The 27,151-nt window shown below is 35.5% G+C and overlaps 1 protein-coding gene and 1 long non-coding RNA gene across 6 annotated transcripts; one reads left to right on the forward strand and one right to left on the reverse strand.

The window, feature by feature from the left end:
- Window positions 1-827: 827 nt before the first annotated feature.
- On the forward strand, window positions 828-26,449 carry LOC121387713 (tripartite motif-containing protein 59-like). Of its 5 annotated transcripts, none has more exons than XM_041518908.1 (5): window positions 828-1,296; window positions 18,274-18,582; window positions 23,561-24,140; window positions 24,195-24,278; window positions 24,405-26,449. In XM_041518908.1, exons 2-5 carry the CDS (start codon window positions 18,276-18,278, stop codon window positions 24,697-24,699), a joined length of 1,266 nt encoding a protein of 421 aa, XP_041374842.1. In that variant the 5' UTR covers window positions 828-1,296; window positions 18,274-18,275; the 3' UTR covers window positions 24,700-26,449. The 5 variants fall into 5 exon arrangements, with proteins under 5 accessions (XP_041374842.1, XP_041374843.1, XP_041374844.1 ...); XM_041518909.1 differs by having other exon boundaries at window positions 831-1,296; window positions 24,207-24,278; XM_041518910.1 differs by having other exon boundaries at window positions 833-1,296; window positions 24,195-24,236.
- On the reverse strand, window positions 4,597-7,325 carry LOC121387716. The gene is made up of 2 exons (XR_005959856.1): window positions 6,894-7,325; window positions 4,597-4,870 (listed from the first exon to the last, which is right to left on the reverse strand). It is a non-coding gene; the product is annotated as an uncharacterized LOC121387716 (long non-coding RNA).
- Window positions 26,450-27,151: the final 702 nt, after the last annotated feature.

Raw genomic sequence — 27,151 nt, forward strand, 5'->3', positions numbered from 1 at the left:
ATACAATCATATAACGGTTTTGTCATTCAGATTTATTTTACCACTGCTGGACACCCAATAGTTAATGTTGTTGTCATATTGGGGTTTATGTAGAATACAAATCAGAATTTCGGTGCACTGAAGTAGAATGGTCCAATCAGAAAAGTATACTCTTTTGGAAAAGTTTTCTGTTGTGTTTTTACAAACTCTTTGCACACTGTATCAACATCAACGTGTAAACTATGATGTATATTCATCAGAGCTAGGCTGGACAGTCGCTCTTTCCCCATCGTATTTGTCAGGTATGTGTTCAGCCTCCGAAAACATGAGAAAGAACGCTCTGCCTCTGCACCCCCAACAGGTGGAGTACACCCTACGTTCAACAGTACCTGAATATTGGGGAATTGTAGTAATATGATCGTGGTTTGCATTAAAAAAAAAAAAAACCCTGATTTAGTATATATATATATATATATATATATATATATAGATATAGATATATAAAGAGGGGCACCTATTTCTAAAAATAAGGGCACTTGAACTCGAAAAGGGAGGAGGTGCACCCCCGGCACCCCACTCTGTATCCACGCCTGTATTTAATTATTTGTTATGTGTGCCAGCTGTAAAACTCACCTTAAGTCACTACAGTTGATCTTAGCTACGATACTTTTGTGGAACGGGGCACTGATCATGGAATACGCTTCTGCATCAATGATAAATGAAAATAATAATAACAAATAATAATAAACAAATTATAAATTAACCCCCCCCCCCCAAAAAAAAAAACAAACATATCATTGACGATTAGTGCCAGAACTGGGATGCGAACCCAGCTCCTACCAGACCTGTTGATATTATGTCGCGTTACCTAAGAAAAACCGGTTTGTAACAGGCCTGGAACAGGTCTCCCCCATATTTAATGTTACAGGTGTGACGGGTTGTGGCGGTGTTCGTACAAAAGTAATTAAACTGTTTACAGTCGTCACACTTATATCACTACAATTATATCAAACATATACAGATAAACTTCTGCACATTTTTTCTGTTTTAGTTTGAAACATAATAAACATTTCGTGTTGAAAAGTAATGCCTACACCTCTTTCTAATAGTGATGTATCTGGGTGTGTCGAGTATATAAACGTCACATGACATCACGTGGGAGCGCGCACCTGTCGAAGTCTTATATGCAAGTTCGTGTTTGAGCCTGGACGGTTTTATCAGTTAGACCAAAACGTGATTTCAACATTAGGTAGTTGGTGTTTGAGCCTGAACGGTTTTATTACTTAGAAACCGAACAAAACGTGATTTCAACATCAGGTAAGGGAACAGTTGTATTTATTGTCGTTAATACATGTGTTTATATTTATTACTGATATCTACGTGTCAGAAGAGGACTGTGGAGTTTGTCCGCTCGCCATGTATACGTGGGTGGACGTCGCAGCCACTTGGCATGTACATGGATTAGTTCACCAAGGTAAACATCTACGGTCCGGTTTTTTTTTACATTTTGACATGTTACGGCACACCAACAAACATCACAATAATAAATATTGTGCCGGGGACGTTTATCTTGATGAACTAGTACACAGATGTGTGTGTAATTTCTCACCACAAGTAGGCCACTACAGATTTGAGCGATCTTTGGTCCAGTAAACCTCTATATGTCTATATTATGTACACAGTCACAGCTGACAGAGCGAACTGAACTAAGCTTAGGCATGTAGGCGCTATAATATCATATACTTTTATATGCTGTTCTGTGTTAATAATGGGATGGGATGGTAACCCTATTAACGTGCCCATATCCACTGAAGTTTCACAACTTAACGTCTGACTTCGCCAGTGACTAATTCCGGGACAGGGAGATGTTCTGTATTCGAATTTGTCGGAGATATACGTCTGTTTACCACATAACACGACCCGGATCACCGTACCACTGACTGAGAGAGAAAGACTGAGTGCGAGAGTGTCAGAGATGTTTACCCGAATTAAACAAAATTGGCCAAATCTGGATTACAACGTTTATTCATATTAACATCGCTGCCAAACAGCTACATGTATATGGGCTATTGTCACAAACAGGGGCAAATAACGGTAAAGAATTTTAAAATATTGCAGCTGCAATGTCTTTACAGTGTTTTGCCCCTTTTTGTGAAAACAACCCATTATATGGGGTTCCAAACGAGTTGCACCCCCCCCCCCGTCTCGTACGCTTATGCATGGAAGCATTGCTTATTCATGGGGCAACCTGTTTTATTTCTGTGTAATGTAATGTTAATTTGTTTAAACTTAGTGTATTGTTGGATGTCAAACTAGACATATTGAGATATAAAAACATTTCCATTTTTTTTTTTTAAAGTTTTGCTTTTTGACGGTGTTTAATTATTTTGCTTTATATCACATAGATACAAAGTTTGTTTTATTTAACAACACCACTGGAGCACAGTGATTAATTAATCATTGGCTATCAACTCCTGCAATTGCCCACAGCAATCGGCAATACCGAGAAGATTGCCGCGGAGTTTTTCATTCTCTGCGGTATTTTATTTTATTTTTTTTTTTTTTTTTTTTTTTTCCCCCCGTGGATTATATTCAATTATTGTTTTTTCCCAGATGTATTTTTACCTTGTTAAAATAAAATATACTTTGTGAATTAAAAACTGATTAAACGTAAATATTACAACAGTAACTGCACCGTTATTACTAAGTATCTGAATCTCAGCATCATTGCATGATCGTAAATACATGTAAATTACCAGCATTAAGCAGTATCAACTAGGTCATTGACCTGTTGACTGTTCGTAACGTGCATTGCAGGGACCACTGGATTGCAGTGGAGGGGGGGGGGGGGGGGGGGGGGGGGGGAGACAGCTGATATATTTTTCAACTGTGACTATGGTGCATCACGGGTGTTTTATTTTCAGTAAGAGAGAGAGAGAGAGAGAGAGAGAGAGAGAGAGAGAGAGAGAGAGAGAGAGAGAGAGAGAGAGACTACCGATTTACAGAAATTATTCCATTATTAAAGAAAATTATTTTACTTCTGTATCGCAATAAATATATTGTCACTTTGATGTAATATAATTCAAATGTAATGTAATTCAAATATAAACTGGCGGACTGACTACGCTGTATATATGATAAATTGTCATCCCCTTGCAACCCCATTGTTCTTGAACGTGCACGTGTCATTCGCGTGTTAACTGTTGCGTCACTTTTTTTTTTTAAAGAGTTTATTCCATGAAAACTAATTGCCACATTTACATTTGCTTTATACTCACGTGGTTTGAGTATAATAATTGGTACCATTTTAAATAAACAGTTTTAGAACACATTATTTTGTACAACGCTTTATGCAATGCAACCATTTATGAATTACAATGTACCAAATAAAAATGCATGGATGATAGACACTTTAGTCAGAAGTAAAGAGTTAAACAAACAGGAAGATTTTCTAGGGTCTATATTTGTGTTCTAGTTTTGTAATAGCACAATAAAACAAACGCCTATAAAATTAATTTCATATAATGATTGGCATTATAATTGTAAAATACCCCATTTATCCATAAAGCCGCCTTCATTTTCGGAGTAAATACATTTTTCCATATTTCTGTAAAATTTTATTCTAGTAACAACTTCATCAAAATGTGGCTTTATTTTAGCAAATTTCAGTCAACGAATACCGCCACTGGTATAAATAAATCTTACAGCATATTGGCAAACAACACAAAACACTTGTCTTTGAGATGTACTTACACTCCTGAGTTGCAAACGTGTTAATGACAAAATTGCCGTGGAAAATGCCGTGGACACTATTTTTCCTCGGAAAATTATTTGCTGTGGTAATTTTCTTAATTGCAGGTGTTGGCAATTGGATGTCAGACATTTGGTAATTCTGACAGCCATGAGAGGAAACCCACTACATTTTTCTTAATGCAAGAGGGGATCTTTTATATGCACTTTCCAACAGATAGGAAAGCACATACCACGGCCTTTGACCAGTTATGGTAACTGGTTGGAACGAGAAAAAACCCCAATCAGATAGATGACATGTTTATCATCTAGTATGTGGAATTTGCACCATTGTAATGAGGCTTTTTTCACGACGAAATGTGGGTAAAATGTATTGGTAATCAGTGGCGTATTCAGTGTTTGTGTGTGGTGGGGGGGGGGGGGGGGGGGGGGCACGGTCCATGCCCCTAAACATTTTGTTTTTGTTTTACTGTATTACATTTTATAAAATCATACATACATATAGTTTTTTTGTCAATTTCAATTTAGTATGACGTAAAAAGAAAAGTAAAAGTGTTTTGGAAGTAAGAAAATGTTTTTTTTTTTTTGTGTGAAAGTTACAAATCATTCGGCTCGGAAATAAATAATATGGAAACAGGCGTTCCCTGTGGGGCGGACTTAGTATGGGTTGCCCCCCCCCCCCCCCCCCCCCCCCCCCCCCCCCCCCCCGCCGCCAATAAAATCATGGCTACGCCATTGTCGATAATTAATGTTAGGATAATAATTTCTTGTCATTGTTAACAATGTGGTTCAGACTGAGTTAAATTAATGATAGTCACAGGGACAGATTGGAAGAGGGGGAGTGTCCCGTTACGTGCCGCTTTAAAAAAAAATTGCCGGTTGTACAGTCCGGGTCGCAATTTTCACAGGTGCTCCAATAGAGGACGGAATTCCCGAACAGAATAGAAGCAGACGACTGTTTGTTTTCTTCTCATTTTTCAAGATTGTGAAAACAAATCATATTATTTACGAAGATGGTGATGTGCATGTTGAGATTTTCCAGGGATCACTGGTGTTTCTTTATATTCCGTATTCCCGGACGGGGACCGCTCTATCGTCCGAAGGTTCAACAGTCCGGGTTTAGGTAGTCCGTCCCATCATTCTGTAAAAACAAAAACAAAAAATGTTTGTAAATAATTTAATTTGTTTTGACGTATAAAAAAAAGTAAAAGTGTTTTGGAAATAACAAAAAAGAAGAAGAAAAAAAAAAGTTTTGCTGGGTCAGAAACAAATAACTTCTAGTAAATTCGATAGTGTGAAAAAAGGCGTTCGCTGTGAGACGGACTATAGGGTTAGGGTTGAATCTTCGGACCATTGAATCTTCAGCAGGGGCGGCACAGTGTAAACATTAGTTGTACGGCTTGAGTCGACTCTCCTTTCAAATTCACCTGTGAAGGACATTTTCACAGATACAACAAATATAACAAAAAAAAAAAAATAATAATAATAATAATAATAATAATAAAAAATAAAAAAAAAAGTGTTAAGGCCGTACCTGTAACTTTCCCGGACAACAAATTATTTATCGGGTATATTAATTTTATTTACACATTCAATAGGTAATTAATTTGGTGTACATTGACCTTAGTCTGCGCGGCACAAAAGTCTGCGCACGTTAATGACGTTACATTACGTCTCGAAACAAGTGTCGGGGTATGTTTGTAAACAAACAAACAACGTTAATTTAATTCACAAAACCGTTGTTAAAACAACACATCTTGATTGTGAATATATGTATAAAACTGGTCGATAACACTGAATTAATGCACTAAAAGTATACTGTTGCCAGCCTCGATCAACGTGTTTTTATATCACCTGTCAACACGTGTCTGTCAACGTTGTAATGATCAACCTTCAACCTTGCATATCAACTTACATAAATTTACATAGAAGCTTCAATACATACCTTATTGTAATTTATGAATCCATAAATCAAATGAATGTCTTATTTAATCTGTTAACGTAAACATCCAAGCATACATTGAATTTCCCTCCGAGTGACACAATGCAAAATGGCTGCACACAGACTTTGAAGCTTGCACTGACAGCATGGCCTATTTTAGCTATAGTCTGTTTCAAAATTATCATTCATTGTCCTATATGTCTAACGAACACTATTTGTGCTCATTTACACAGTTAATAATAGAAATATTTTGTTGAATAATGATCAAATACTTTTACATTGGCTTTTTTTAAAATTGTCATTTTGTGTTGTCCAAACTAAGGAGCATGGAACACCATTTATATTTATCTCATTTGCACAATCTAAATGTTTCCGAAACAGACTATAACAGGAAGTGTTTGTTATTTAGAACTTATAAAAAGTCGGATCCATTGTTTGTTGCTGTTTTATGTAAACATTAGCGACAGAAGTGGTTGTTTTGATGTTTGCTGCGCAGACTTATGTGCCGTCATGCAGGCCAGTAAATGCAGGGGGGTCCCACTAAAAATGCGCTCATTACTTGACTTTAAAAAACATTAAAATTAAAATAACTTTAGTTGTAACACGTTTATTGTTCCATTGTACTGTGGCAGTGAAATAAATATTTTTAAAGAAATATTTTAACTTTAAAATATAACACAAATGCTTAGGTGCGCAGACTTAGGTGCCACCAGTGTACATTGATAATTTTGATATATTTTCACAATAGATAGGCCTATTACTTTCATTGCTACCTCACATGCATTTATCTGGCTGTGATATCGGCTGAAAATATTTATACTGTGTAAACACTAACATAATTTTTTATTTTTAATTGTTTCTTGTTGGCCAATAAGTCAATTTTCACACCCTTGTTTTGCTACTTACACACACTGGCGTTTTATATTGGGGGGGGGGGGGGGGGGGGGGGGGCAACACACAGTATGTGTGTTACTATGTATGATTTTATAAAATTTAATACACTAAAAGAAAAAAAAAAAAAAAAAAAAAGGTTTGATTGGGAGGGGGCGCATGGACCCCGTGCCCCCCTCGCTACGCCCCTGCTTACACAATAAATATAAGTTATAACATATCAAACGCTAATGTTTTATATGATGAATGGTAGGCCTACTTTTTATTTATTTCATCTTTAAAACTAAACTTAATATTGGTCTAAAATTATGAAAAATAAAAACATACCGACCTCTAAATGTCTGCTCAAAATATAACTTTGAACTATTTTATAGACTTGTTTTTTTAAAATTATAATATAGGCTAACTAATTTTGAATTTTAATGACGTCATTATTTCAATGACGTCACTTAGCATCTCTTACAATACGAATAATCGGGTACGTGACGTTTCAGTTTTTAGAACGCTGGAAAATTGCTATTTAAAAATTATTTTTGTTTGCTTGTTTGAAAAATACTAAAGCACCTGGTTGAAGAAAAACCTTGCAATTATAAATCTGTACTGTATGAATTTGAACTCAAATTACAATAAGACTGAAGATGTTATATTTATTGAGTACGAAGAAAAAACCCAAAGGTCGACCTTAAGCTTAACTGTTTTGGTTTCTTTTTCGGGGGGGGGGGGGGGGGGGGGGGGTCTATTAAATATATTGTTGTATTAGTATTGCATTATTATTATTATTAAAAAAAAAAAAATTGTGTTCTCTATTTTTATAATTTATGTGTAAGTTATAAGAGTACACACACATTTTATCTGGATCACTAAATTCCGAACCACATTGTTAACAACTACAATAAATTACTCTCCTACCTTTAATTATCATTAAGGTCGACGACAGTCACTCTTTGTACCCTTGTTTTGGCTTCGTACACAATAAATATAACATAGCTACCTTACCATCATTCCACATGGAATCCATATTTCGTAAAAGGTACGTTTTTATAATCACAAGATTTTCTTTAAACATATTCAGGTGCATTAGGTGCATTTTTAAAATAAATAAATAAATAAAATAATAATAATAATAATTCAATAGCAATTTTGCATTGAGTTTTTTCTAGCGTTCTTTAAACGGAAACGTCAAGTACCCAGTTTGTTATTGTAAGGAGATGTAAAGTGACGTCATTGGAAAACAGACGTCATTCAAAAAAAAAAAAATGTAGCTGCTGTATTATTACAGGTTGTAATAGACCAAATCAATTCCTATTGCCGATAATGTTAATGTTTACTAATAAAACTGATATAATTTTAGCAGCGTATCAACACACCCTAGAAGTACACCAATAAAGAGTGGCACCTCACATCTAATCTACCTTCAAGAAAATGGGGGGGGGGGGGGGGGGGGGGGGGGGGGGGGGGGGGGGGGGGGGGTCACACATACCATTTTAGAGATTTAATTAATGTTTTTATTAGCAACCATCAATTTTTACGAAAATTGCAGTTCCATTCTTGGGGGCACCCTGTATTAGTTTCAACCTCTGGTATATACTGCATAACAACTGAATAACAAATAAAAGTGTATTTATTTATTGTCAATGGATAAATAGTATTTGCACAAATAATCAATGTCACATATTACTACCAATCACAGCGACAGCTGTTTTTAACTCCATAAATATTTGAAAGTACACCTCGAACTTTGACACGGAACTCTCTTTTTTGGCAGTATGCAACATACACCAAAAAAAGAGAGTATTTTTAAAAAGTGTCCAATTAGGTGTTTTTATGACTGTCAGGATCTTCTGTTTTCTGATATGATGTGACAACCTGATTAAAAGTGTTGTTCCTACAATACAACCTGATTTAATGTACATCAGTGTTATGCAAAGTTGTATACAAATGCAATATCCTGTCTATGGGATGGTGCATATAAAAGATCTCTTGCTGCTAATCGAAAAGAGTAGCTCATGAAGTGGTGACAGAGAGTTTCCTCCCTCAATATTTTTGTGGTCCTTAACCATATATCCGACGCCCTATAACCATAACTAAAATGTGTTGAGTGTGTTGTTAAATAAACCATTTCCTTCCTTCCTATTATCAGCAGTGCAGTTTATGAATGCCGAGGTCAAGGTCATTATGAACTCCCACGCCTAAGTGTAATCAATTATTCCTGGTGACTAGGTGTTAACCACTGTACCGCGATGATATAATTATTAGTGACTAGGTGTTAACTTCTGTACCACGGTGATATAATTATTAGTGACTAGGTGTTAACCACTGTACCACGGTGATATAATTATTAGTGACTAGGTGTTAACCACTATACCGTGCTGATAATACTAGTGACTAGATGTTAACCACTGTACTGCAGTGTTAATACTTGTGACTAGGTGTTAACCACTGTACCGTGATGACATTATTAATGACTAGGTGTTAACCATGGTACTGTGGTGATTATACTTGTGACTAGGGTTAACCACTGTACCGAGGTGATATTATTAGTGACTAGGTGTTAACCACTGTACTGTGGTCATAATACTAGCGACTTGGTGATAACAACTGTACCGTGATGATATTAGTGACTAGGTGTTAACCACTGTACTGTGGAGATAGAACTAGTGACTAGGTGTTAACCACTGTACAGCATGATAATACTAGTGATTAGGTGTTAACCATTGTACTGTGGAGATAGCACTAGTGACTAGGTGTTAACCACTGTACGGCATAATACTAGTGACTAGGTGTTAACCACTGTACTGTGGAGATACTAGTCACTAGGTGTTAACCACTGTACTGTGGAGATAGCACTAGTGACTAGGTGTTAACCACTGTACGGCATGATAATACTAGTGACTAGGTGTTAACCACTGTACTGTGGAGATAGCACTAGTGACTAGGTGTTAACCACTGTACGGCATGATAATACTAGTGACTAGGTGTTAACCACTGTATTGTGGAGATAGCACTAGTGACTAGGTGTTAACCACTGTACGGCATGATAATACTAGTGACTAGGTGTTAACCACTGTACTAGCTGTGTTAACCACTGTACTAGCTGTGGTGATAATACTAGTTACTATGTGTTAACCACTCTACCGTTGTGATAGCACTAGTAACTAAGTGTTAACCACTGTACCATGGTGATAATACTGCATGGTAACTATAATCCGTCCCAATGGGAATGCTTTTTTCATACTATGAACTTTCCTACAAGTTATTTATTTTTGAAACCGATTGTTTTTTATATTGTACACGAAAATAGTTTGTTTGTTTTTTTGGTTATTTCCAAATCACTTTTACCTTTTTTCTTACGTCAAACCTAGGGGCGGGATTTAGCTCAGTTGGTTGCGTGCTCGCTTGAGGTGCCTGCATCACAGGATCGAACCACATCGGTGGATCCATTCACCTGATCGGGTTTTGTCTCATTCCAACCAGACTGGCCTCGGTGGCGTCGTGGTTAGGCCATCGGTCTATAGGCGGGTAGGTTCTGGGTTCGGATCCCAGTCGAGGCATGGGATTTTTAATCCAGATACAGACTCCAAACCCTGAGTGAGTGCTCCGCAAGGCTCAATGGGTAGGTGTAAACCACTTGCACCGACCAGTGATCCATAATTGGTTCAACAAAGGCCATGGTTTGTGCTATTCTGCCTGTGGGAAGCACAAATAAAAGATCCCTTGCTGCTAATCGGAAAGAGTAGCCCATGAAGTGGCGACAGCGGGTTTCCTCTCAAAATCTGTGTGGTCCTAAACCATACATGTTGTATGTCCGACACCATATACCCGTAAATAAAATGTGTTGAGTGCGTTGTTAAATAAAACATTTCTTTCTTTCTTTCGTTCCAACCAGTACACGCACCACAACTGGTCAAATGCAGTGGTATGTGCTGTCCTGTCTGGGAAGTGCATATAAAAGATCCCTTGCTGGCTTAGGAAAACTTTAGCTGGTTTCCTCTGATGACTACGTATTAGTGGTTAATTGGAATAATCAAAGATTGGTTGGTAAAATCCAAATTCCAACTAATCGATTACAATTTCTGGTTATCGATTATAAACGAACATACTCATATCTTATGCTATGGAAATTGATTGAAGTGACCCGAATGATATCTATAAAAATGGTAACTACAAATTTCAGCTCTGTATTATTTGCGGATTGATTTGCGAAATGTAATGTTTATACAGCATTACCATTTTGCATAAACACATAATATACAATATACCCCACAATAAAAATAGCTAAATCAATTTTGTGTTATTTATCTTAAATTTATTTGACGAAGGATAAAGTTGAGTCGGGTAATTGAGCATTCTAGTTTTAACTTGCGAGATCTGTTCACCAATTATCTTTATTTTATAACAACTCTTTGTTCTAGATACTTTTATGATGTCAGTAAGCAAACAAACTTGCATATTTTTAGCCTCGAGTATAAAAGGGTTTAAAATGTCGACAACGGATTATAACTGATGATTGGTTGGTTCAACTAACCAATCATCAAACATGAAAATCCAACCAGTTCCCACCACTACTACCTACATGTATCAGAATTACGATGATTAATTAGTGGGCTCCAGTGCTGTCGTTAAACAAAAAAATTAAATCTTACATCAAACCAAACTGAAATTATTTACAAAAATAATTTGTGTGGGATGATGGGAAGGACTAGAGGTGTTAACCACTGTACTGTGGAGATAGCACTAGTGACTAGGTGTTAACCACTACTGTGGTGATAGCACTAGTGACTAGGTGTTAACCACTGTACTGTGGTGATAGCACTAGTGACTAGGTGTTAACCACTGTACTGTGGTGATAGCACTAGTGACTAGGTGTTAACCACTGTACTGTGGTGATAGCACTAGTGACTAGAGGTGTTAACCACTGTACTGTGGAGATAGCACTAGTGACTAGGTGCTAATTACCACTGTACTGTGCTGATGGCACTAGTGACTAGGTGTTAATGAACCGTTGTATGGTGATGATAATACTAGTGACTAGGTGTTAACCACTGTACTGTGGTGACGAGGTGTTAATCACTGTACTGTGGTGATGTGACATGTAGTTGGGAGTAGATTGAATTTTATCCCCCCCCCCCCCCCCCCCCCCCGAAATAAATCGTTGAAATTCCCATGAACTTGATTGGTCTTAAGTGGTGCATCTTAACTTTATAACGGTCTCCAGCAGGCTAAAATTGCTATATTTGAAAACCTGAAATTCAGTGGGTATTAATTTGGTGGAGTGTACCCCTCAACCCCGTCAACAGCTAAAATCCATTGCTGTTGCCAGTTCCCCCTCATGCTCCCTCCCCCCCCCCCCCCCCCCCCCCCCCCCCCCCCCCCCCCCCCCTTTCAAATACTCTCTGTTTGCTCCCAAGGCCGTACCAGGCCTACAATAAGTGGGTGCTAGTACACAAATAATCAGGGCACAGTGATAAGAAGGCAGGGTTCAAAATAGTAGGTAAAATAAATATGGCCGGTCCTTTTTTCTCTTTTTTTCAATAGCCGGCCAAAATAACTGCCCTGCTGAAAACAAAAAAAAAAAAAAAAAAAAAAAAAAATTAATAAAGGGACATTGTAATGAAAAAAGGACAGCGCGGGACAGGGCTTGAAACAGGAAGTAAAACATGGCCTGCTATTGTTTTTAAAATACCAGGCCTAAAGATATGACCTTCTAAGAGAAAAAAACAAACTATGGCACAGGGTGTGGGGATGGTTTGTGATCCGTAGTGTGTGAACAATTATAATCTGAGTTTAGAGTATTATAGAATTTAATAAATAACAGAATAACAAACTAAATATCAGATAAGATAATCATACAAACAGCTCTCTTGCTAGGTCTAAAAATGAAAGGCTTTTTGCAGGCCGCTATTTCAAGGCTTTTCACAGGGCACTATTTCAAGGCTTTTCACAGGGCACTATTTCGAGGCTTTTCGCAGGCCGCTATTTCGAGGCTTTTCACAGGGGACTATTTCGAGGCTTTTCGCAGGCCGCTATTACAAGGCTTTTCACAGGGCGCTATTTTGAGGCTTTTCGCAGGCCGCTATTTTGAGGCTTTTCGCAGGCCACTATTTCGAGGCTTTTCGCAGGCCGCTATTTCAAGGCTTTTTGCAGGCACTATTTCGAGGGCTGAGGGGATGTATTTTAGAGCATTATGGGATTAAAATAACACAGAATGACAAGCTAAACAGCAGATAAGATACAGCTTCTGTTTTTTACAATAAAGGGACTGAGTCATGATTCAGTGTGTTATGCTACTCTACAATGAAATATTGTGGTCCAAGACATCACTGTTTGGTTTGTGTTGATGGATATGGGTCACACCTAACTGTGGAGTATTTCAGGTCTCTCATTTCAATAAAAAGTGCACACCGAGTCAGTTAGTGGGTCAAATTAGGGTACTTTCTCTTGTTATGTATTTCCAATTTAATTTTCATAGAAATTATCCCTTTGCTGTAATGTTTTATGTCAAAGTGATATTGGTTTGCAGACAATTCAATTATCTCTAAAATGGTCATCAGGTTCAAAAGTTATTGCAAAATATGTAAATGCAATTGATGTAAGTTTTTTAAATAGTCTATACCTGGAGCTATATATTTGGACATTAGTCTTCAAAAAGTAAGTGAAATTAAATTATGTTGCACTGAATTTTCTCACAAATAATTTGTATTTATGTTACAAAAACTTAAGAAAATAAAGGCAACTTATAGGTTTGTCACAGAATATCTGTAGTGTATGTAACAATATAATATTTGACTTGATCAAAAGTCATATGTATGGACAAACTCTGCAAAGTAATAAAAATGTAATGTAGCTGGAAGATTTGAAAATAATACACACTGAATGTGGATTTGTAGTGTCTGTAAATGTAGTGTCCATAACCTTTAAAAAAGCATCATTATAAATTTAGATAGATTAGTGTTTTTCCTAGCTTGATATAGCATGGTGCGGCACCATGCCTTAATAGTCTAGTGTCATCTTGTCTTAATCAGCACGATGCTGCCCTGAAATTAAACAAGCCTCCTTTAATATTTATTCCTGAAATTAATTTTTATAAAACATTCAGAAAATGTATTATTAATTAATAAAATATTCCTATTATATATTTTGCCATTAATTTATTAAAGCAAGCACATTAATTACATTTATTTTTATTTTATAATTTTTTTGTCTTTAAATGCCCTGAAAATGGTGAAAATGTCCCAGAAGTGTTTAGTCAACCATGCCTTGCCAAATTTCTAATGAAAACACTATACTTTATAAAAAAAACAAAATCTTTTTTTAAATGTGTACTTAAATTTTCTTGTATTTTATTATGTAAAACTACAACATGTTAAAATAAGAACAAACATAAATAATGTAACTGAATTTGTAATTGTTATTTTCATCTATCATTCACCCATGAAAACAAGAAATTTATGACTATAGCATGCTGAAAATATTTCTGATTTGTGTTGAGTGTTTAGCTAATTTTTAACTTGCAATAAACAATAAGTTCACATCGAGACATAACATTGAAAATAGAATCCTATTAATAACATACTACTTGGGGTGCTTTACATTTAGTAAGGATTCACTGTAATGTCCGTAACCAAACAATTAATATAAAACGTTTGTGCTAAAATTAAGTCACATTGAAACAATATACATGTAGCAATCTTGATACTCGCATCTAAAATGTTTGAAAATAAATATGTATATTTTAGTTTTGCCACTACCAGATGTCAAAGAGTACATTAAAAAGTTGGATTCCCAGCTGATGAAATAAAAAATCATTAATAATCATCTCAAACATTTTAATACTGTATTTCAAATATGGGAAGTGTTATGTTTTCTTTTAAAGGCCTTTAATCATTCAATTGATTACATTAAATACAGGCTGGTAGGTAAAGATCCACATGTTAGTCGAGGCATGGGATTTTTAATCCATATACCGACTCCAAATATCCGCAAGGCTCAATGGGTAGGTGTAAACCACTTGAAACCGACCAGTATCCATATATGGTTCATAAAAAAGGCCATGGTTTGTGCTATCCTATGTGGGATAGTAAAAAAAAAATCCCTTGCTGTTAATCGGAAGAGTAGCCAAATTAAGTCACATTGAAACAATATACATGTAGCAATCTTGATACTCACATCTGAAATGTTAATATTTTGAAAATAAATATGTTTAGTTGATTGGTTACGGACACTACCAGATGTCACATCTGCACATGAACAGTTAGATTTCCAGCTGATGAAATGGAAATCATTAATAATCATCTCAAACATTTTAAAACTGTATTTTTCAAATATGGGAAGTGCTATTTGTTTCCTTTTAAAGGCCTTTAATTGTTATTCAAAGTTGAATGATTTTGTTCAAATTTATGTTAACTGTTGGCTTTAACAAGGTTACTGTTTACTTGGTGTTAACAGTTACCATTTATTTTCTGACTATTTGGTGAACATTATAAGCTAAAGAATGCACGTTATTACTTTTCTGAGAGTATATATGTACATTATGATTTTATATCTCAAACTCAGGTTTTGTTTGGTATTGTCCGTAACCAAATATTATTGACTTTTAGGGCCTCCACGAGTCCAAAGTATTGGACTCGAGTACTCGAGGGTCAAACTCGACCCGGACCCGAGTACCCGACACTTACACTAGATGATAATGAGATTAAGGAATAAAGTAAAATAGAATTATGCATCTTAATTCCAGTGCTGAACATGGAAAGAAAGAAATGTTTTATTTAACGACGCACTTAACACATTTAATTTACGGTTATATGGCGTCAAACATATGGTTAAGGACCACACAGGTATTGAGAGAGGAAAACCTGCTGTTGCCACTTCATGTGCTACTCTTTTCGATTAGCAGCAAGGGATTTTTTATATGCACCATCACACAGACAGGGTAGTACATACCACGGCCTTTGATATACCAATCGTGGTGCATTGGCTGGAATGAGAAATAGCCCAATGGGCCCACCGACGCGGATCAATCGCACACTGACCGTGCATCGAGCGAGCGGTGTACCACTTGGCTACGCCCCGCCCCCTGAACATGGATGCCAAACAATGCCATTGTATTGCATTTAGAAACCAGTTGATATGTTGAGTGTTGTGACGCATGAACGGCCAGTTTAAAAGAGAAACTAACACATGATCATATAATTATTGTGTAACTTATATTGTTGATTATTTACTGCTGAAATCACTGTCCTACATTGTCCATTGTATTATAGTTGATCACTGTCTTCCACCTTGTACAGGTACTCGAGTCCTGTGAACGGACTCGAGTCTTGCTAGACTCGACCCGTGCTCGAGTACTCACGGAGACCCTACTGACTTTACTATTTCATGTTCTTTGTCTGTCTGAGTTGAGTGCAAATCAGTATATTGTGCCTTTAAAATAACACTATTACAAATAGTTGGAAGTGGTTATAATTTTAAAGGATCTCAGTACACCTGACAGTTTTATTTAGTTTTTTTATATTCATACTTATTAGTCGCGGGATGCATAAAAAGCATACTAGTATATGATTCTTTAACATTCAATTAAATCTGAGATGAAATACAAACTTACATGTATGTTCACAACTGTTCATGAATCAGACATCCTGGCAAATAAATACCACAATATTAGTTGGATGAAGTGCATTTATGTCTTGTTATATAAGATTGTAGTGACTGTAACATTAAGATAAAAAAGAAACAAGCTACGGTTATAAGCATACACTTTGAATTATAATGCTCATTGATACATGTTTAAATAGTAAAATGTGCATACTTTTATTGAAATGAAATTTAGGTAGATCTACTATAAAGTGTTAATACAAACAGAAATTAAGTGTAAAATTAGTTTTTATGGATACAACAAACCAAAATAATAAATTTATGGCAAATATCAAATATTTCAGTTTTACAATAGTTTATAGTTTACAACACCATTAATTTGTTGGAATATTTCTTAAAAGAAGTAAATAAAAAATGATTTAGTTTATATTTTTGTAGGTTTCTATATTTTGTCATGGTGTTATACTACCAGTGTAGTGTCCATAACCACCCTTTGTTGGCAGATGAAAAAGAGTCATAACTTTTTTCTCAGTGATATTTGTTGAACAAAATTTTGGACTTAAAAACCTTAAACACTGTATATCAGAAAAATGTAAGTTTTGAATACAACAATTAGACTTTATTTTTGGACCAATGTGGAAGTGAATGGTACACTTTATTGCAAAAAAAAGAGCTGATAATCTATTGAAAAATTACCTGCGATTTAAAAAATAAAAATGTGGTTTGATCAGGTGAATTTGTATTCCAGCTTTTGAGTCTTAAATGAAGGGACAATTAAGGCATTGGCCTGGTATGCATATTCAACAATATATAATGCATATTATTGCTTAATATCAACAAGTATAATTGTATAGTTAATTAATAAAACGGTTAAATTTGACAGCTATTATATATAACGGGCGCAGCCATTTTGTACCATCTCAGTGAGTACGACCTCTGGCGAGCTGGTGGTTGCGTAATACTTAACAAATAATGTCAGGAAAGAGCCTTAGAACTAGAGAAACACAATCTACCTGGTTTTTGCGGGATGATAAATAGTCATACATTGCAATGTTCTGTAATAATACACATCCCAGTAAGCTAGCAATAAGTATATCTAGCACTATATTTATTATTTTTCAATACAAAATAAAATACCATTGTCAAAGTGGCTATACAACAAGTCGAAATAATTAACAAAGTTTTGTCCATGCATTAACCTATGTACTGAAATGATACACGGAGTGTTTTTTTAGTTAATTGGTCTATGCTGTTAGTTGCTTCTACCTGTGATTCCTGATTGGCAGATGTAACCAAAGAGCCAATTAATTGACGCTGTTGACATAAAAATACATACAGGTATTGTGGAATATTACCTGTCACCCCTAAAATGGTAATGGGCATGGTTTATTACTGTAAATAGTTCTGTAAAACTATTGATTAAGTAACTTTTCCATCTAAAAAACAGAGAACTGACCAATATAGTCCCAAAGAAAAGAAAATTATCACTTGGGTATCAGTTTTTTGAATGTACCATATCAATAGGCCTAATAGTGACTTTGGATTTTTAACAGAGAGAAAAATACTATAACCCCATTTTGTTGTTAATGCAACTTGAAATATATTTAGTTAAATAGTTTATTATATTATTACGTCATTTATGCTGTTTTTGATCAAAGAGAAGCGCCTTGTCGAAAATTACTGCTTTTGTTTACACTGTACATACAGGAGATGGTCAGGAGCTGATGTCACTTCGCCCCAAGCTATACCACTGGACGTCACAAAAACAAAACAAAATGGCTGCCCCCAGTTATCAGGAATAATCATATTTTTTTATTAACTCTAAAATTACGCGTTTTTCATTTGCTAAAGTGTCAGTATGTGTTGGTGGTCTGGGTATGCATCTTTCCAACACATAAGGCTCTTGTTTGAGTTGACCCTACCTTTAAACAGATTTTTGCATGGTCTGCTCTGGTAGACAAAAGAGGTGTGTGTTCCTATTTTCTGGGTGTGTAGAATATTATTATTATAATTCTAATTATTATTCTAATTATTATTATTATTTCTTATTATACATATTATTATTATACATAATATTATTATTATTATTATTATTATTATCAGTGTTTCTCTTTTCTCAGACATGGCGTCAAGATTTGCAGATGAAGAACAAACATCAATGATTGGGGACGACAGAATATCCTGTCCCCTCTGTTTTGAGGTGTATTCAGACCCCAGGACCCTGCCCTGTGGTCACACGTACTGCCTAAAGTGTTTGCAGGACCATATTTCTGCCAGTATCAGTCGTGGCTACGCCTCAAAATGTCCCCTCTGCAATGGTGCCATCCTAATCCCAGACCAGACACAACCGGAAAGCTCGTGGGCCGCACAGTTCCCTCGTGCTCTGGCACTGGTGGACGCCATAGATCAAGTGAAGATTTTGAAACAGCGTGAGTTGACCAGCAGGTGTTGAAAGTAGTATGCATGAAGTTCACATTCACTTTTACCAGTAAAACTCTCCACTATTTTCACGCTCTCACACACAGTGACACACAGTGATAAACACACACACTCAAAGTGATAAACACTCACACACAGTGATAAACACACACAGTGACACACTAATAAACACACATGGCTCATTCCACGCATTAACTCATCCTGGGATGCAAAAATTAAAATTCATCTTATAAATTCAAAAAGTGCTTTTTTAATATTTTGGATATGTATATTTATGTTAAATAACAAATAAATCATAAACAGTGAGATAATTTTGTGTGTACTGCTATTTGAAAATACAACACCTGCAAACAAAACAAAACACAAAAATATAGTTAAGCTTGTTCTTTGCTTAAAAATGTTAGTTAATACCAAAATGAGTCAGTATCTAGTCATTTGACAGACAACTGGGTGTCTTAAGATTTACCACCTCTTTCTTTTCTCTTCATATAACAGGTTTATTTGAAAAACCACTCAAAAGTAACAAAATTTTGCATGTAACACACGTAACGCAAAAAACCAACAAGTTTTCATAATTAGTAAAATACTTAATCATTTAAAATGTGTTTTTTAGGTTAAAAGTTAAAATACCAATATGAAACAAATTTGACCATTTTTGGTTTGCAAAAGCTGCAAGTTATTATACCATGTAGCATTTACTGAGTGTAACACACGTAACGTTACATGTGTTACATGGGTTAGGGGATGAATGTTTTACCCAACAAACACGTCTTTAAATAATGAATTGTATAAAACAATCTTAATACAGTCAATGTGAACTCTACTACTATCTGTATACATTTATTGAAGTATTTATTTATATAGCTATGTACTGGCTTTACACTTAACATTAGAATATTTAGAGTTGGGAATTTGGTTCTGGAATATAAATAATATCTTGACCTGTCTTAGCTCCCAAGCATGCCAGCAGGAACTGGAGGTTCAATTTTGCAAAGAGCACACATGGACAGGAATTAATGGTACATGTATCTACTGGTACTGGCCACTTCCATATATATATACCCTTTTGTAATTGACACAACGACTAACGTGAGAGCCCCCCTCTAGGAATCTGGCCTTTTATTAAGGAACAAACACCAGGGCTTACCCTGTCCATTGTCAAATTAGCCAGCTGCTAATTTTCATGCAAAGTAGCTACAACATTTAGTCTTTGGCAAATAAAATGTTCTTTAAATTAGTCAGTTTTGAATAGTTTTCGAGTAAACTCTCTCTCTCTCTCTCTATATATATATCTGAAAATTTCTTCCAGTGTGAACCCTGCAACATCTATATGTAATTACCAATCACTACAGTGAAATAGTGTTTTATCATAAGGGACACAAATTCATCAAGATATTCTATAATGTGGCAGTTCAACATCCATATGATATAGTGATCTCTTCCTTTAAATTCTTACAAGTGGCTTTGCCAAACACACCACACCCCCCCCCCCCCCCCCCCCCCCCAGGTTTCTGCCAGAGAGTAAAATGGGTATGGTGCTATATATACCCAAATGTTTTGGCAGATTTTATTATTTTAAGTTAACTTTTTGACAAAATTAATTACTCTTATCATTACTGTATGCTTTTCTTAACCCTATAATCTTAACCGTAACCCATTTTATTTCTGGGGGAGGCCCCTCACCCATAACCATGTTGACTGTGGTTGCATTCAACTCCATAGCGACATACCCAAACATTTATTTCTGGGGCGGATCCAGCTTTTCTGATGGGGGGGGGGGGGGGGGGGGGTCCAAGACAAAAAGGTCACCATAACATTATGAAAAGGCACTATTGAAAAATTACACATGGTTCACATGGACCATAATATAATAGTGCTACAACAGGGACGCTGGCAGACGTATTCTACAGTGTTCTATACATTGACAGAATAAATAAATTTGTAAAAAACCTAAAAATCCTAAATAAAAGGGGCACTTCTCAAATTTGAGGGGGGGGGGGGGGGGCGGACACCTTGGACCCCCCTCTAGATCCGCCCCAGTATTTCTGGCAGAAACACTGCCCCTATCCTGCCAGCAACTAATTTTTCAATATAGGTAGCAGCTCTGTAAATGTATCTTCTTTAGTGTCTTCCTAAACAATGTAATTCATCTTTAATATAATGATCAGATTACTATTAAAAATGTAAAACATAACATTTTATGCAAAGGCTGCAATAGCCAATGAAATTTACCAGTTGCCTTCTTATTTTGACAAGTCTGATGTAAGATTTTGTAAAAGGAGGTTCAGGATGCACTGACTGGAATATTAGTACTACAAGTATGAGTTAGCATAAACAGGCAAATTATTTGAGTGATATTTGCCACTGAAAAAGGTAGGTGGTGCTAACCCCCTCTAAATCCACCCATGAGAACAGAATACTTAACTTTTCTGCTAAAACATTATTAACAGTCACTAAAAACAAAATGAAGTAAAACAAATAAAATTTGTTTGCGACAGGATGCTTACAAGCTAATATGTTCAGTTTCTCAAATCAGACGTGTAACACACGTAACAAATTTATGTAACACACGTAACACAACATTTTAATGATTTTAAAAAACAAATATCTGAGTAATGAGATTATTCTTTTCTGATAAATATTAACTTACATTTTGGTGATTAAAAGCAATATACAAAATGTTATTATCACTTGTAAACTCACAGAACTTTGGCAACTTTCAAATCTTATAGAAAAATGTCTGTCGTGTGAATGTAACACATGTAACACAATCAAATCTAAGCCATTACAAGTATGTTTGAAATTTAGCCAATGTTTCTTGTTTTATTTTGTGAAGTACTAAAGTAGGATTATTACTAATCAGTAGGTTATAACAGGAGCCCTTTCATAGATTTCTAATTTACACACATTGTCACTCAAAGTGAGTCTGAAGTGTAATACGCGTAACGTGGAATGAGCCACATACACATTGATATAAACACATTGATACACACACATGTGCACAGTTATAAACACTCACACACAGTGATAAACACACATACACACAGTGACACACATACTAATAAACACACATACACATTGATATACACACTGATACACACACATGCGCACAGTTATAAACACTCACACACAGTGATAAACACACACACACACACTAATAAACACACATACACATTGATATACACACTGATACACACACATGCGCACAGTTATAAACACACACACAGTGAGAAACACACATACACACAGTGACACACACTAATAAACACACATACACACAGTGACACACACTAATAAACACACACACACAGTGACACACACTAATAAACACACATACACACAGTGACACACACTAATAAACACACATACATGTGTACACACAGTGACACACACTAATAAACACACATACACACACTAATAAACACACATATAACTTGTATAACAACAAAACATTGTTTAAGTCATTATTATTTTGCAGTTATTTTATAATTTTATTATAATAATTAATATATTTATTAATATGCTGATTATTACAATGATCATTATACATATTATTATATATATCATACATAATTATTATTATTATTAAAAAAAGAAAATTCTTTATACACTTTTATTCGGACAGTTTTCTGAGAATTGTTTATTTAAAAAAATGACAATATTGAAATACAGAATTTATAATATTAATTTGTACTATTTAATATACAAGTATATTTTTAATCTTAAATAAGCACCACAATAGTAAAATGCAGATGTGAGTTGTTTTGGGGTTGTTGTTTTTCTTCTAAATAATACATCCGAAAACATTTAAGCAAAACACTGAGTAGAATGAAGGGTTAACCAATTTGCATGTTGCTAATTATAACTATTTTACAGTGAACTCGCACAAATACACAAACACAGTATTAGGCTTAGACAAATTTTAAACAGCAGATCTCTTGTAGTCTTTCTAAACACTATAAAAATGTATCCATTAATTTCCATTATTTCAGTGTACATAATTTTACCCTTATACCCTTTGGCAAAAAACCTGGGAGTAAATATAGTAAAAATAGAATAATAAATAATTATAATAATTAATAAATAAAGCTGACTTGCACTACCTGATTTTTTTCAGTATGATCACTTTTTCTAAGAGTATTGATGCAATGGTTAAATACCAATTAAATATTTTACAGACAAAATACTTTTACTATAAAATATTAATCATGATTATTTAAACACAAATTTCTTTCATAAAGTTAGCTGTACATGTGTACAGTAATGTAATTTTTAATTTAATTGTTTGAATTTAATTCAATGTTAAGTTTTCACATTTACATTTCTCACAAACTAAAAGTCCTAGATCAACGCAGCTATAGAACTATGGTTGTTCAACTCAATGAACATTAATGAAACCCAATGTATTTTTTGTGCTGGGGTGTCATTTAAACATGCATTCATTCGTTTTAAAAAATATATATTAGAATACATATTTTCATTAAAAGGTTTATTATTATTATTTTCGTTAACTAAAATTTAAGATTAATCATGAATTCTTCACCATATAATGGATTTTACAAAATTACAAATTAATTATTACACATATTATTACTTTTAATTAGCCTAGGTCTGTTTATTATCACATTTTTATTATTAATATCACATATTGAGGTAGATATCTATGGGTACAGCTGCGAGTTTATTGTTATTAATATCACGTATTGAGGTAGATATCTATGGGTACAGCTGCGAGTTTATTGTTGTATTTGGAGTTTCTATTGTGCGAGTTTATTGTTATTAATATCACGTATTGAGGTAGCTATCTATGGGTACAGCTGCGAGTTTATTGTTATTAATATCACGTATTGAGGTAGATATCTATGGGTACAGCTACCAGTGACGCCATATTAGGTTATGCTAGGGGAGATACTTAATTTCATGTAAATACACATGTAATTATTTATAGTTTGTAATTTTATTTCCTAGGTGATGCCCCTTCCGCACTGAAACAGCCACTAAAAAATGCTTTACAGTTAGTCTGCAAGACGCTGCGATCATTTTGCGGAATTCTTGACGATAACATCAAGAATGAAGTGGACCGATTACAGTCTGGTCTGGCAGTCAGCGCGGCGGAGGTGTCTGGAGAGATCGACCGGAGAGGGGCGGAGATAATCCAGAAACTAACAGAAACTGTCCACGCGGAGCAGAACAGGCTGAAGAAATATTTAGAAACTTCTGTACTAACTACTAACAATGACATAGACACAATATTCACTAAAGATAAACATTTATTGCAAAAAGGAAAAGAAAACTTAAAACTGGGCGAAAACCTCATAAAATCAGGGTCAGATTCTGAAATCAAAACAAATCTTTCTAAATTACAAAAAATAGCTTCAGAAATTTCTCAAACAAATCCTAAAACTGAAATTCCCGAGTTAAAAATTACTTTGACCGACTCGAAAAAGAAAAACACTGAAACTTTTTCTGTTGACATTGGAGAAATATTAAAACCTGACATAAAATCTCTGACAGACAAACTGACACTGACAGACACCCGGACAGACAGGCAAACAGACACTGACACTGACAGACCCGGACAGACAGACAGACAGACAGACAGGCAGACAGACAGACTGACACTGACAGACACCCGGACAGACAGGCAGACAGACAGACTGACACTGACAGACACCCGGACAGACAGGCAGACAGACAGACTGACACTGACAGACAGACTGACACTGACAGACACACTGACAGATGACAGACAGACAGACTGACACTGACACAGATCCTGACTATATTGACATCGACGGTGCTGGACAGACAGGCAGACAGACAGACTGACACTGACACAGACATTTCACACAAAGATATCATCAGATAAACGTGATCCTTGTCTATATTCCATCGCGGTGCTGGGAGGGGAAAGATCTAAGAAAATTGTTGTAAGTGATTTCAACTCCTGTGTAAAATATTTTTCTGTTGACAACTTTAAACTGATTAAATACGATCTTCCCAGTGAACCATGCGGCCTTGCTAGGTCACGTGACCAGCAGGTTGTTGTCGTCCTGCCAGGAAACGTCAAATATTATATCTGGATATACAAGATGACATCCGCCTGACAAACACACTGAACACTGAGAAACAGTACAACTTCATATCAGTGTTACCTAGCAACCGTCTGGCGGTCACTGAGTGGGGTGGTGAGTGTGTAGACATACTGGATGAGGGGGGTCGCGTCATTCAGTCTCTCCCCCGCGACTTGATCCCCCGCCCCTCGTGTCTCACAGTGAAAGGCGACTCTCTGGTTGTTGTATCAGAGGACAACAGTTTGAAATGTGTGACGTCATCAGGACGCGTCACGTGGCAGTCACGTGATTCAGCAAGGCTACGTCATCTACTCGGTGTCGCGTGTGACATGGAAGAGTTTGTTTATGTTTGTGATTGGGAGAGAAATTGTATTGTCCAGTTGTCACGTGACGGAGAGGTCATCCGTGACGTCATCACGGACCAGGATGGATTGTCCGAACCTCTGTCTGTCTGTTGTGACCAGGATAAACTTTATGTCGCCCAGAGAGATGGAGACGTTAAAATATTTAGATGGCTGACAGCGAACCCGTGAAACTCTTCAGACTGACTTTGTGTTTGTGAAACGAGACGGTTTAAAATGGCGAAACAGATCAAAGACTTTAACACTTTTAGTAAATGTCCGTCAAACTTCTGATAATTAATACATTAGCTAATTAATTCTCACAATCTAATTAAAAACAATGTCTGCTAATATTATACACAAAAGACAATTACAAGTTTTATATTAATGACAACTGAACGGTTCGCACCATTTACTAATTAATTTAATTAAACAATTAAACATCTTTTATTAACCTAAAATCAGCAAGAAAATATGTAAAAACAACAAAGAAAAATTATTATTATTAATTAATTAATTAATTAAATTGTTTTTACCTGTTCACACCTGAATCCTTTGATGTTGAAACACAACAGAAAATATGAAATCCAACAACGCGAAACATTTCACACATTTCTCCACATCCAGAAATAATTAAACTCATCCATTTGAAAAAAAAAAAAATTTCCACATCCAGAAATATTTAAGAAATCTGAGAAATATTTAATCACATCCATTGTTGTAAGAAATCCACATTTCTGAAGAATTTTTATCTTTTTAATATCACATCCTCTTTCAAACAAATTCATTCTTTCTTCTTTGTTTTTAATTGAACACATCCATGAATTTTGTATGAAATTATTTGTGAAAACCTTTCAACATTAAAAATTCCATTATTTGTTTGTTAAATCCTTTCCCTGTAATATTTCACAGTTTATCTCCTGTAAGAAATCTCTCTGCAGATTGTAAAATATTTTCTTTCTTCACGTCCACATTTTCCTCCTCCAATCTCGAACATCGAGACCCAAAGTCTTGTCCAGTGACGTCATCTTTCGTTCCTCCAGAGAAATTAGAAAATTCATCAAAACAAAGTAATTTTTTCAATAATTCTATTCGCGATTTTCTCTTTCACTCAGGCAGATTAGAGAAATCACCAAAACCAAGTCTTCTTCACTGATGTCGACTGTGAAATCAATAAAACACAAATAAAATACGTTCTGCCTCTACTGAAATGACAAACTTCCCGTCACGTGGTCGACTGGGCCAGGGTTAGTTGGGGTGGGTGATGGGGGTGAAGGGGAGGCTGTAAGACGATATAAAAACTCGAATGTAATCCTCAAAGACCGCAAAAAGTAAATTTCATTTGAAATTTCTGGATCCATATCAAGTTCTAATAGTTATGTACACCAGTACAAAATCCCCCCCCCCCCCAAAAAAAAAAAAAAAAAAAAAAAAAAATAAAATTAAAAATTAAATGCCAACCCCCAACCGAGTTTGTAAGACGCAGGTAGGCCCTTATCAATCAATGGCGACTCGGCTTACTATAGACAATTTGCACTAACCACTCACATAGTAGAATAAAGCGCCGTTTATGTTGATGTTTCAATGGGAGGGGGAACACGAGAACCGTGGGTCTATTGGGAGGTACACATTCCCATGGGGGGGGGGGGGGGGGGAGATATGAATCTTTATTTACAAAAACAAAAGTAAAAAAAAAAAAACAAACATAAAATCTAAACATTTTCCTCTTCAAATGGGGGTATGCTTACATTTTGTTTGGTTGTTCATCAATTAAGATCCCCCCCCATCCCCCCCCATCCACCATCAGAGGTTTTCCCCAACATTAGGTTTAGTAAATTACCATCACCGACTTATAATCTAGTCTGATTTTTTTTGATTAATCATTGTTTAGTAAATTAGCATTTTGTCTGGTTGTTCATCCATTAAGATTGTATCAAAAGACATTTAGAGGTTTTCGCCCAGGTTTTATAATCATTTGGACATATTTTATTTATTTCATTACTTTTTTTTGGTAATGATTGTTTAAACTTATTTTGTCAATGTCTTGGAATGTTTACATTAAATACAATGATCTTATCTCGGCAAGTTCTGCTCCGTGTAGACATATATATGTTTAAATATGTTTAACATTAATTTTTGTATAT

The sequence above is a fragment of the Gigantopelta aegis genome, chromosome 13 (assembly GCF_016097555.1).
Source record: "Gigantopelta aegis isolate Gae_Host chromosome 13, Gae_host_genome, whole genome shotgun sequence".
Taxonomy (NCBI): Eukaryota; Metazoa; Mollusca; class Gastropoda; order Neomphalida; family Peltospiridae; genus Gigantopelta; species Gigantopelta aegis.